General features: G+C 40.9%; 1 protein-coding gene across 1 annotated transcript in view; it reads left to right on the top strand.

The window, feature by feature from the left end:
* grip2a (glutamate receptor interacting protein 2a) overlaps positions 1 to 11490 on the top strand; it is a 33648-nt gene extending 22158 nt beyond the window's left edge. Inside the window, exons 13-24 of the mRNA XM_039603914.1 lie at positions 554 to 699; positions 787 to 867; positions 1224 to 1287; positions 1711 to 1856; positions 2715 to 2859; positions 3162 to 3301; positions 3642 to 3824; positions 3913 to 4072; positions 5409 to 5523; positions 5839 to 6063; positions 7550 to 7696; positions 9550 to 11490. Of these exons, the coding sequence (XP_039459848.1) occupies positions 554 to 699; positions 787 to 867; positions 1224 to 1287; positions 1711 to 1856; positions 2715 to 2859; positions 3162 to 3301; positions 3642 to 3824; positions 3913 to 4072; positions 5409 to 5523; positions 5839 to 6063; positions 7550 to 7696; positions 9550 to 9747 (1750 nt within the window). The 3' untranslated portion in view covers positions 9748 to 11490. The remainder of the gene's footprint in view (positions 1 to 553; positions 700 to 786; positions 868 to 1223; positions 1288 to 1710; positions 1857 to 2714; positions 2860 to 3161; positions 3302 to 3641; positions 3825 to 3912; positions 4073 to 5408; positions 5524 to 5838; positions 6064 to 7549; positions 7697 to 9549) is intronic.
* The last annotated feature ends 1877 nt before the right edge of the window (positions 11491 to 13367 follow it).

The following is a 13367-nucleotide window of genomic DNA, read 5'->3' as shown; positions in this document are numbered from 1 at the left end:
AGAAGCTTTGGCAAATATGGCAACAGGACCTAGATTTCCCGTGACCTTTGGGACAAATCTGACAGGGCCAGAAACAGACTTGTTTTCCTTTCATTGAGTTGAAGGAAACTGTCAGCCATGTCTAAGCAACATCTGTAGATTTGTCCTGTTTAAAATAACGTTAGCTCCTGTTTCCCGTTGGAAATAAAAAAGAACCTTTAAGATTGTCATAAAGGGAGGATTTATTTCAGCACTGTTATATTAGTTTTAACTAAAAAGCAGACATTTTGTCATTTGTTCTCAAAAAAAAAATTAAGACGGTTTCTCTGGTTTCGAGGCCGCCAGCTCGAAGCCGACCGGGAAAAAAAGGCGGTGTTCCTCCCGGCTGTAGTAGGTCTCACTAGCTTAAGAACACGACACTTTTGCAAATAATCCATTTTTTCTTACATTCACGCCTCAAAAAAAAATCATTTTCAAACAGTTATAGGCGAGAGTTCATCGTAATTTTTTCTCCCATGTCCCCTGTGAAATTAAAACCTGTTCTCTTCATATTTGTGTATTTTTCTGCGTGAAGGTGTGGGCTGCTGCAGGTTGGCGACAGATTGTTGTTCATTAATGGGATCCCAACTGAAGATGGCACTTTGGAGGAAGCTCATCAGCTGCTCAGAGACTCGGCTCTGGCTAACAAGGTCACACTGGAGATTGAGTTTGATGTTGCAGGTATTGCACAGGAACAGTAACTTCATATTGTGAAATCGTGTAAGCTTTTCCGTTTTCCCTTTTAACGTTGCTCTAAATCTCAATCAGAGTCGGTGGTTCCCAGCAGCGGCACCTTCCACGTTAAACTCCCCAAACGGCGAGGGATGGAGCTGGGCATCACCATCAGTGGTGGGTTTATTGAATGCGAGACACCCAGAAGGGGGCAGTGTTGCTCAAAATGTTTGCATATTGAAACTCTTCCGTGAATCAATGTTCTGTGATCCATAAAAAGGAGAGGGGGAAAAAAAGGCATGAAGCTCATACCTCATTACCTCCGAATAATACTGGCCTGTATCAACAGTCATCAATACCCTGTCTACTCTAACCATCTTTAAACAACAAAAAGACACAAGCAGGAAGCCAACATTGACAGGGCAACAAAACGAAAAGGAAACTAAGAGACTTAAGTGCTCAGTTAGTTAAACTGGTTTAATCTTCATATCTTGCTGCCTGAAATGTCAAAAAAATGTATTCTGTTTTAACAGCGAGTAAAAAACCTGGCAAGCCCCTCATCATCTCTGACATCAGAAAAGGAAGCATTGCGCACAGGTATGTGCTGTCATCATGCTGCGCTCATAATGTTGAATGATTTATTAGTCCAGCTTTTTCAGGGTTGAGTCATACTGATTTTTTTTTTTTTTTTTTTAATAGAAGTCAAACTTCTAAAACTTCTCAACACTTCAGGGTGATCTAGGTTTTCTGGGCTTAGGTGGGATTATTCATTACAAAATTACATTTTGTCTATCCACTATATAACAAAAGCCTAATTGGATTGAGGTATAAAAAGTGGATCACTAGGCCACAGCAACTTTCAGAAGGGCTCAGTGTTGAGTAGGCTGAGGGTGAGGTTACGGTCACCCCCAAGGATCCCACTGAGACATGAAGCTAATAGGATTCTGACAGTGAGTCAGGAGGAGTGGCTCACTGGTCCCAGTTTAATAGTTGGGATCCTCTTGCTCTTTTGTCCGGCAGAACAGGCACTCTGGAGCCCGGAGACCGGCTGCTGGCCATCGACTCGGTGCGTCTGGAGAACTGCACAATGGAAGATGCGATGCATGTCCTGGATCAAGCAGAAGATATGGTCAAACTCCGAATCCAGAAAGATGAGGACAACATTGGTACATGAATCATTTAAAATACATTACACTGTCGAGATTAAACCAGATTATCCCATTAGTAGTTTGGTTTGTTAATGGGGTCCTGGTTTGATCTCAGATATTTGTCAGTTGGTCCCCCTCTAAACCTCTCGGGTGGTTAAAAAAAATTATAAGTGCTCCTGTTTATAAGAAAGGACTCGACCCACTGTGTAAACTAACTGTTCTTTACATAACTGACCCTTATCTAGATCAGGAAACTCTTTGGTGCATGCAGCCAACCTCTTAAAGATTTGGGGTCACTTTGAAATGTCATTGCTTTAAAATGAAAAGCAGTTTGCTTCTGTTATCTGTGACAATAATATTGACCACACAGGAAATGACAGTGAGTCTTGTCAGCAGTGAAGAGGTGACTCGGTGAAGATCAAGACCTTTAAGGCATGCCAAAAAGATAAAAAAGCCATTCGTTATTTCTCCGCCAGTTATCTTAATCTTTTTACTTTATTGGCCTGTGTCAACATTTCTTTCAAACTCATGTTCCACATTTTCATGGATCATTACTTGTCGCTCGGTTTTATGCTAGATTTACAAAAGCAAACAAACATAAAAATGTGGTTTCACTTCATGAACTACAATTGAGTGACCTCAAACTTTTGTGGTGCATTTCTGAAAAAAAGAAGCTCATATCTGACATACCCAGAGCCCGTGCTGGCTGACTGGTTCTTACACTGGAAAAGTTCCAGTTCTAATCTTGTACAGTTTAATTTTTAATGTGAATACTTCCTATTATCAGTCATTCTTTAATTATTTTTTTTTTAATACAATTTATTGTAAGTCTTCATATCTTGAGTGTATGTTATCCTCTGTCCTTGCATGCTGTAGATGAGTTGGAAATGTCAGGCTCCATAATCTACACAGTTGAGTTGAAGAGATATAACGGACCACTGGGCATCACCATTTCTGGCACAGAGGAGCCCTTTGATCCCATCGTCATTTCTGGCCTCACCAAGAAAGGCCTGGCTGAGAGGTGAGTGAAGGACAGGGCGTGACATGTGGAGCTGCAGGCGGGGTTCAAGGTAGTAGTACAAGAAAATGGTGCTGCATTGACCTTAAGCCAGGTCATCTCTTGAGTGTGCCTCTTTCTTTTCTTTTTTTTTCCCCTAATAAATGAGACAGTAAACAATGGCTGGCTAGTTTTTTTTTTCCTGTAACAAGATGCCTCTTTGTTTCTGTCTGGGTCAGCATGCTGGCAGCCTGACAGCTCTCCTGGCCTTCTCTGTTGGTACTGTCTGGTAGATCTCTGCTTCATCTGCTCTTCTAAATCTGCAGGACTGGAGCCATCCATATAGGGGACCGAGTCCTAGCCATCAATGGTGTCAGCCTGAAAGGAAAGCCACTGAGTGAGGCCATTCATCTCCTGCAGATGGCCGGGGAGTCAGTCACCCTCAAGATCAAGAAACAAGCTGATCGTATATATTTTTTCATTTGTTTTTCATTGTTGGGGGAAGAGAATGAATCAAATTTTACTTTAATCATTTTATGGATCTTAGACATTATTCCTAAGTAGGTCCTTTATTTAAAAAAAAAAAAAAAAAAAAAAAAAAAAGTTCTGGCGCTTTTAAAGTCACTCTTTGAGTAAAGCAAATTCTTTTCAAATTGTTACAAAACACCTTGTAGGCAAAGAAATTAAGAGATGAGGGACACAAAAGGCAGAAAAATGCTTCTGCTGTGGAAGTGTTGCAGTGTTTTACTCAGGTGGTGTGAAAAAGTGCACATCTTGTTTCATGTCAGCTCGCTGTTCATTCCCAGAGTCTGACGGCCGGCGGCCTTTAGAAAGAGAAGCTGCGTTTTTGAGCGACACAGAGGATGACCTGACGGACTCCCAGAAGACCAGTAAACACTCAGAGCTCTACTCTGCCACTGTACCCAGTATAGACTCTGCCATGAGCTCCTGGGATAGCTCGGGGTTTGATGCAGGCTACAGTAGCCAAGGTGAGATCTAATTTTCACGAGCCGTCTTCAGTTAACCATATTCTCCTGCACATCTAATGAGATTTTTTTTTTTTTTTTCTTCATTTAGGGACATATCTTCACAAAGGATCCGATATACTGCTCAACCCAAATGAGTGGAGGCGCACAAAACACAGGAGCCAAACCACTTCCAGTTCTGCAGGCCTAGTCCACCACACCTCATTGTATGATGGGAGATTCACAGAGGATGAGTGGGACAAGATACCTGGGTAAGTGCAGAGGCCCTGAGGTCCATCCCAGACATTTAGTTTGGTGAAAACTTGGCAAGATCATGCTACCACCAAATCTCAGGTTTATAATACCTTTTAACAAGTCTGTATGAAATCTTACCAATTTGAATTTGTCAATGTTGGGATACTGTGTTTACTCCACTTATGAGCAATCAAGCATTTCTTTAAATGTGATTGGAACTGTACACCTAGAGAGGGGATTCATTCTCAGCTTATATTCTGTGCATTTTTTTTCTTACCCTATGGTTTAACACACCAGATATTAAGTCAGATGCCAGGCTTGTTCCCCTGTACAGACAGGTCTGGAAAGCTTCAGTAAATAATTTCTATATTGCAACTGGCTGAACTAATCAAATGTTAGATTATGTGACAATGTCTAATGGTGGGTGATGCTGGTGCAGTTGAACAGGGACAGCATTAAACACAGTATTGGCAAATAAAATTAAAAAATCTGTATTTTTAACTGGATGAATCTGTCAGGACTGGCTTTGTGTGTGCAGTTTGTCAGGTTGCAGCTCAAATATCATTATTCAATAACATGGACAACACCCAAACCCACCTCATCTGTCAGACGTGCAGTTGTTTTTGCTGTTGTGCCTGCGTGGTCACACCTTGGTGGCTTCTTGTTTCCGACATCTTTGTCAGTTTAGCTTTAAGTGGTTTTCTTAATTCAATAATATGTTGCATAAGCAAACTCTCCTGTAATGGAGAAACTCTCCTTTCCCTGATCGTTAAGGTCACTGGCAAAAGTGCATTCTGAATTATTTTGTCATTTTGTGTTGTATGCCTTCACGTTTTTGTGCTTTTTCCAAACTGTCCTTTTCTCTTCTTTCTCAGGTATTCTCTCTCTCATCTGCTTTACTAACTGCCCACAAGCTCTTTGGTGTTTCACATGTGTACATCTTTTCCTGTCACCCCTTGTCCACATACAAAAAAACGTTTCCTCAGAAAAACATCCAAAGAGCCCAAGGATCAGCCTTATCTGTCTCGTCACACTTCTTTTTTTCTTTTTTTTTTCTTCCCCCCTGAACTTTTATGTCATGTGCTTTAGATTTCCTGCTTTTTTTGGGGGGTGACGTCACTTTGTGAATTTGAAGTCTTTATCTTAATCTAATGGACTCCTGCAGCTTTTGAGCTGTTACAAGAGAAAGATTTTACATTAAACCCTCACTGTGGTCCTGAGAGATTCTCAGAAAGACTCTTCAGCCCCAAAAACAAAACAAAACAAACTGCATTTCCCATGCTGCCTTTGTATGCAGCACCAACATCCAGACTGCAGGACTGCTCTCATGCTTTGGTTCCTGCATTGTCATAGATTTGTCAGCCCCCCTCGTTGCCATGGCACCCTGAACCAGGAAGACAGCTTCTGGTCCCAGGCTCTGCAGGACCTCGAGACCTGCGGCCAGTCGGAGATTCTCAGGGAGCTGGAGGTAGGCCCGCCCATTATCTCCATCCCCCTTCTGTTTCGGTTTCCTCTCTAGCTTTGTCCTACTTGTGTGCTCTCAGACTTGTGTTGGCCTAAATGAACATGCCAGATGAAGCATTATGATAACCATCATCGCTATAATCTGTTATTAAATCTGACAAGGCAAGCTGGGCACCTGCTGCCATGCTGACTGCAGAAGGCTTTTGCACAATGCCTTGGCCTCTAATCTATGTGTGTGAATCTAAATGAAAGTCTTTCTTCCTTATAAATTTATTTTTTAAAACAAAAATGCTCTAACAATCCCTCTCTTGTCTTTCAGGCATCCATGACAGGTAGCGCTCTTAGTCTGTACCTAGATGAGACCAAAACAAATGAAGACTCAGTGTTTCCCTCTGAAATAAGTCCAATCAAGAGGGAAGGAAGCCATGGAGAAACTATAAACAAAAGCAAACTGAACATGTCAACTGGAGTCGGAGAGGTTTCATCCAGGGTCAAAGGCGACAACTCTGAAAATTTGCTCCCTACAGCTCTGGCACTGCACAAGGTGAAAAAAAGGGTCACAAAATAATTATTTCATTAGGAAAAAAGTGTATTCTTAAAGCTGTACAGTAATTACAGGTTGCCAGTGTGTGTGTGTCTCGTGTTGTTGTTGTCGTTTTCGTCCCAGCCTTTCTTGCCCCATCGAAGGTTTTGACACTTGTTGCCATCATAATAAAATGGCAACAAAATTGCTAATTTTCGTGAAATTGTAAAATGTTTAAACATTAGAAATGTTTTGTATCCTCTACTGTGAATAAAATACAGGTTTGTGAGATTTGCAAATCATTGCATTCTGCTTTCATTTGCATTTCGCACAGCATCCCAAAATTTGTGGAGTTTGGGTTGTATGTGAGAGATCAGCTACTCTAACTTTGGATATCTCATCACACGTTCTGGTACATGAGACAATTTTTCACAAAAATAAAAGTTTAAATACAGTATATCAAAGACTTTGCATTTACAAAATAAATACCTACATTGGTATCTTGCATGTACCTGATTTGCAGGTTCTAAACTCGAGCTGTAGTAATACGCCTGCCAGTGCACACACACTTGATGAACACGGCACAAACAGCATGTTCTGTAGGAATCGTGATGTAATGTGTGTATCTCTTTTACGTGACTTACACTACCCTGAACGAAGAGGTAACTAACCAGTCGGGACTTGCTGTTGAGACAAATTCATGTGATGCATTACCTGAGCATCTGTGAAACGTGTGACTACACGCCCACTGAAAAGTCTGTTTGGCGTCATCTGTGCATCACACCATGACTGGAAGTAATGGAGGGCGTCAGTCCTGCAGTGTGGAAATTAACAATATTTTTAGTTGACACAACCTATATGCTATCGTGGAAAAATCACCAAGTACCAGCTTAAACCTGCTTTATTTCGTTATGGTTAAAGCTGCTGACCTTGTTTTAGGGAACATGGAAATTAAGAGAGAAACAAAGAGGCATGTGGCTGTGGGCACTGTAATTATTTAGTCTTTACACAGGGAGTGGACACAATAAAAGACACAATGTACAGTCCAGAGCCAGGTCAGCTGTTTAACCTAGTTTCCATTCTTAAGCTACTGCCGGGTGTCCGGTTGCTTAGTTTAGCATTATGTACAAACAGAAAATGATCTCATCTAACTCTTTGAAAGGCAGTGCCTAATGCCAAGTACCAAAATATCTTGCAAAACGTTTTCCAGAGAAGTGATCACCAAGAAACGATAGCTTTTCCGTGTTTCATTCAGGCACTCTTGTCAAAGTCACCCTATGACTCAACCGTCAATGTCAGACCTGAGTTGTTTGGGGGGGGTGGGGGGTCCTGTTGATGGTCAGGGTCGTTACCTCTGCTTCACCTAAAGGCATACAAATATTTTTCTAGTGTTTTATTTTTCTTTACAAAAAAATATAGCTGGAGTACGTCTTTCAAAGCCAATGAGGGAAAAGGTTCCAAATGCTGAAGAATGTTTTATCTATGACTGCAATTTCTCTGTTTATAGGTGACTATAAGAAAGGATCGTGAAAGCCGTGACTTTGGTTTCAGTGTGTCAGACGGGCTGCTGGAAAAGGGTGTCTACGTGAATATGATCCGGCCTGATGGCCCAGCTGACCAAGCAGGGTTGAAGCCTTTTGACCGCATTCTTCAGGTACTGTTTGCCTTTAAAAAAAAAAAAAAAAAAAAAGTTTCACATGCTGGAAAATGCATTTGTTTTTTGTGTTTTTGCAGCAAGTTGGGTGAGAACACTGAGACGTTTCATTTACACTCACCAGCTGTGTTGTTGGATACACCTTGATTATTCAGTCCTGCACCCCTCTCTGAAACTTCTCTCTTCCTGTCATGCCCCCAAAACCTTCCATAGCGACCATGTCTGCTTCCATTTCCAAACGACAAATTCACAGCAAGGTGAATATGCTTAAGTCAGTGGTTCTTAACCTGGGTTCGATCGAACCCTAGGGGTTTCGGTGAGTCGGTCTCAGAGGTTCGGCAAAGCCTCCGCCGTGACATGCACGGCTCATTTTGTGCACCAGTAAAAAAACATATCTATGTCTTGAATTTGAAAAAAATCATATTTTATTTTTTCACTAAAGAGGGGTTCAGTGAATGCACATATGAAACTGGTGGGGTTCGGTACCTCCAAGGTTAAGAACCACTGGCTTAAGTGAATCACTGTCGAATCAAAGCACGGGCCACAGAGGAGTGGCAGCAATTTTTCACTCCAGCTTATTGACTAGCCAAAGACACAGACAGTCCTAATTCATCTGAAAGTATCACTCTTGGGATTAGAAACATGACGTGGCATTACTTTGACCTCCAGTAACACTGTGAGGAATCCTGAAGTTGTTTTGGATGAGGATATGCTGTTCAAGACTAATATTTGGGGGGGGAAGCTCATCTTCATATTAAATTCAGAATTAAACTTATAATCTTTCTCCACAAATGCAAGGTCACAAATACTCCCATTTTATCCTAAAGATCTCCTAGTGTTATGTCACAGCAATAGAGTGCTTATAGTTGCTGGGGTATTTAAAAGTAGAATGGGAGGCAGAGCCTTCAGCTTTCAGGCCTTTCTTCTGTGGAACCAGCTCTGTTTGGATTTGGGAGACGTGGAAACCACTTTACATTAGGGGTGGATGAGGTCACCCTGAAACCTACCTCAGTTACACTGCAAAAGACTTAGGCTCCTAAGGGCTTCCCACTGAGTGTTTCCTCTTTACTCTGTTACTACTGTTTATACACCACTTTGCATTTCATCATTAGTTGTTTTTATTAAATCATAGCTCTCGTCCACAGTGAGTCCACAGTATTTTTTTTTATCTCATCTCCCGCCCCTCTTCCCCAACCAGTTGCAGCAGATGGCTGTCCTACCCTGAACCTGGTTCTGCCGGTGGTTTCTTCCTGTTAAAACAAAGTTGTTGTTTTTTTTTTTAATTGTTGGGGTCTCCTCCCTACTATTGCATGGTCTTTATTTAAGCACTATATAAGTAAAACTGAATTGAATTAATGTCTAATCTGGATAATCTGTGCAACACTTGACTGAAATATTACCAATAGTCATAGAGAGGGGAAGAGCACACAGCCTATTTGTGCGCTTAATCAGCTCCAAGATTATTATTTTTTTTCCCCCCCTGTCGACCATCCACTGTAAACCCCAGTGGAGATGGCGCAATGGGATCAATGGTTTCTGAGATACTCAAGCCACCCCAGCAGGTTCAAAGTCATTTAAATCCCCTTTCTTACCTGTTCTGATACTCTGTTTGAGCTTCAGTAGATTATCTTAGGCTTTAGGTTTGTATTTACTATTTGTGTAGAAGTAAAACCTACTTGGAAATGGTTGCTAAAATGAGACTGTCACTTCTAGGAATGTAAAATTAAAGTAAATGAAATTCTTTCCATTAAAGCACAAAACCTAGGCTTCTAAGGGCTCTTTAATGCCAAATGACTCTTTCAGGGACAAGAAGTGTGTACTGAATAGTAAAAGAACTGGTTGTCATTTCCCAGGTGAACCGTGTAAGGACCAGGGACTTGGACTGTTGTCTAACTGTGCCCTTAATTATGGAGGCCGGAGACAGCCTGGAATTGGTCATTAGCAGGAATCCACTGGCAGCAGCAGACGCGGAGCTGCCAAACGACTGTGACGACCCCTCAAACTCACTGTTCTGCTTCCCCAACCACAGGAACAACATAGTTGCCCTCTGACCACAAAGAGAGATTCTAACTCTGCAGTGTAGGGGACCTCTCTTAAAACACACACACACACCACGTGGTTAAGCCTGTCACATTGTACCTCTCAGACACACCTTCACACTCATTTTCAGCACGCATCCACAGACTCGACCACTTTCTTCCCCTGAAAGCATCGCTCTCTGTCTCACAAAGTCACAAGTGCATGTGTTCACAATTGCCAGTTTTAGTCACTGTTCACATGATGCAGTTCAGGGGAGGCTCTGGCTTAAGGGCAGACTCCCCCACCCATTCCACCTCCACAGGCAAAGCCATATGCAGGCTTATATAACAGGGGAGTCATAGTGTCTGACGGAGCCAGGATGTCAAATACACAAGCCTCGACTCTAGAGAGGCTCGAATGCTGAATGCATTCACTGCACAAGTTACCTTTTTCTTTAATAGGTTTTCTCATTCAAGGACCAAAAACCTAGCTCTTTTTCATTTACACATTTCCAAATAGAAGCCCCGAATGCAGTATTTCATGTGCATGTAAAACAGTCATACAGAGACACAAGGGTGCGAGTAGGCTCAAGATTCAAGGAATGTTGCACCTATTTGAGTTATTTCACCCATGACTTGGCTCACTGCCCTCGTTTCCAGTCTCTACTCCACACTGCCTGCCCTAGAGATGGGACAGTGCCTCCAAATAGACAGAATGCTGTCTGATACTTGTGAGTATCATTAGCCACATTTTAAATTCCCTTATATGTTAATGTCACAAATTCATAGAAAGGCACTTAATTCTTACAGTTTTTAGTCATTTCATTGCTTCCGAATCACCCTAGATATCATGCTAGATATATATATTTTTTTTCTGTTGACAGATTTTCAGTTTCACAACATTTGCATTTCTCTTTTTTTTTGTGGCACCACATTTGCACCATTCCACTTTTAAGAGTTCGTGTGTTCACATTTTTCATGTTACTGTATGACTGCTTTGCTTGTGGCATTGCACCAGAATGACTTGGGCACTGATGCTTCCTCAAGTGAATTACAACTTGTTCCAAAATGGAGGCTGAAAAGCGTTTCATTCATCTCACTCAGCTGGCTATCAGGTTATTTTTCTCTGAAGTTCCTACCAATATGTGTGAGCATGTTAAGCATGCATATGACTTGTTTGGCGAGTAGGTCACTCCATAATAAGTATTGGAGTGTTCTCAGTTTCCTTCAGCAGGATCATGAGTGCTTATCATCATGACACTGTTTTTATAAAAGCCTCTGTGAAGGAAATGTGACCTGCTGATTAAGCAGACTGCCTGGAAACAAGCATTTGTTTCATTTGGTGCGTTTGGCTCATGTGAACGTGTTTTGAGTTGGTCTGTAGGTTTCTCTTAACGGGAAGGTGCAACTGAGTCATCTGTGAGGCTGTAACCCTTGATTTAAATTAAATGTCATATTTTTACAGTGGCCTATTTTTAAGGTTTTACAGTAATTTATGCGTTGCCCCTTTTATTATAGCGTGAAATGTCATGTATGCAGTGCTTTATTTTTATTGACATGCACATCGCATGGTGTCTTGATGTAAGCTGTGATGCTGAATGTGGATTATTTTTTTTTATTTTTTTTTAAACATCTACACCCTCACCGAATATGTCAGGAATCATTTCATAAGAACTTGAAAAATTTATTGTATATTTTATTTTTGTTATTTAATTTATTAAGTAAGAAATGTATTTCTTTTTATGACAATAAAGTTATGAGATTACAGTTGACTGACTTCTGGTTTGTAGTGGATAATTTGGTTGTCCCCGTGTGTTTGCATTAATGCAATGAGTTGCCATGACATGGTTAACACTTGTACTTCAAGATGATTCAGGTTAATTCCTTGACACAGTGGGGGCAACAATAAAATGATTGAAAAAATCCAAGACTTATCAGTCTCTCCTGACGTCGTCCTTACTGCTAAATTTCAAATATTGGAATGCTAACCAAGAGTTCAGATGTTGAACATGGAAATCCTATGTTACTGTACTGTCAATGGTTTACATCCATATTTAATTTATGTAAAAGATGCAGTTTTTCCATCCAGAAGCTAACGTAGTGTCTTAAACTTGCATTCTTTTTAATGGCCACTAGGGGCTAATAGCAAAAAGGGTTCTCATCCTATTGAGGGTTTGCAGATGTGTGACCACTATGTAATGTTAACTTACTGATGCGTATTACTGAGTATTTTTGTGGTTGTAGTTTGAATGAAATTGATGGACTAAGTTACAATTTTCAGTTTTTCTGTGAAAACTGAAAATTGTAAAGCAAACCACAAATGGAGCCGGTTTGCCTTAAAAGTTAGCACTGTGCCTCAGTGATTCACCCAACATGTTTCGAAAGGCGAAGTTCCATTTGCAGTTTGCGTTGCACTTTTTAAAGTGCTACGACCCCTAGGCTAGTTAGAATGTATTTGCAGATAAACATTAAAAACTTTGGCCAATGTGGCCATCTGTTAGCAACTGGAAGATTTTTGGTGAAGCACCTTCTTTTCAACCAATTTCATCCAACAAGAGCCACCAACTTCCAGGAACCACTGCCAGCCAATCGGGGAATACACATGTTTCCCGAGCATCCAGTGGTTGCATCACTTCCAAGATGGTGGACAATTCTTGAGTAATATATGAATGATGTCACATGAGAGACCTCAAGAGAAGTCCTGTAGAAATCCAATGTGTTTATGCAGCCAGTCAGTTTGATTATATCACATCTTTTAAAAATCCATTTAAAAAAAAAAAAAAAAAACTCAAATGTACTCTGTTTGAGAAGAGAGGATTATCTGGAATATACAAACCACCTGTGATTGACAAGTATCACATGTCGGTTGCACATTCATCTATTTTCTCCTGCTTATTCAATCAAGGTCACAGTAGGACTGGAGTCTATCCCATTTCCCAAGGGAAATGTCCAGGATACGCCCTGGACAGTCCGCCAGCCCATTGCAGGGCTAGCCTGTGACGGTCACGGCTACACCGATGTTTGAATTGCCAATTAATCTAACAAGCACATCTTAGGACTGTGGGAGGAAGCTGTGGTACACGAAGGGAACCACGCAGGCTTCACACTGGCAGCCGGATTCAAACCCAGGACCCCCTTGCTGTGAGGCAATACTGTTGAGGACTGTGCCAAACCTGAAAATGTAAAATGAATTCTAGTCATTTCCATTTATGGAGTATTTGACTATGAGCCAATAAACGTGCAAATACTCATTATAATCAGCAACCGCTGAAGTAAGGATCTTTTTAACTTTTTGCAATTAAGTGAGCAAGATTTATACTTTTATTAAGGATATTTTGATAGTTCATATAAATATCTGTTACTAAGATTAAGTGCTAAAAAATATGCTGCAATTTTAACATAAAAAAAGATTTGTTTTTACTGTTCTGTTGAAATTTAAAAGAAGAGTGAACAGAAAAAGAGGGAAAGAAAAGAAGATCAATATGCAGGATATGGCCCTAGGGAGGCCTGGGCCTGGGCCCCAACAGTAGTCTTTTGGCATATGGGTTGCCTCTTCAACTCAGTGATTTATACTGGCGCCCTCATGCCATACCTTTTTCTAAGTGCGTAAACATCCTATTGCTTAAGGTGATTAAATTCAATATGAAAAATGA

Source organism: Oreochromis aureus, linkage group 20 (genome assembly GCF_013358895.1).
Source record: "Oreochromis aureus strain Israel breed Guangdong linkage group 20, ZZ_aureus, whole genome shotgun sequence".
Lineage (NCBI taxonomy): Eukaryota > Metazoa > Chordata > Actinopteri > Cichliformes > Cichlidae > Oreochromis > Oreochromis aureus.
Note: the sequence above shows the minus strand (reverse complement) of the source record. Positions and strands in the feature narration are given on the sequence as shown.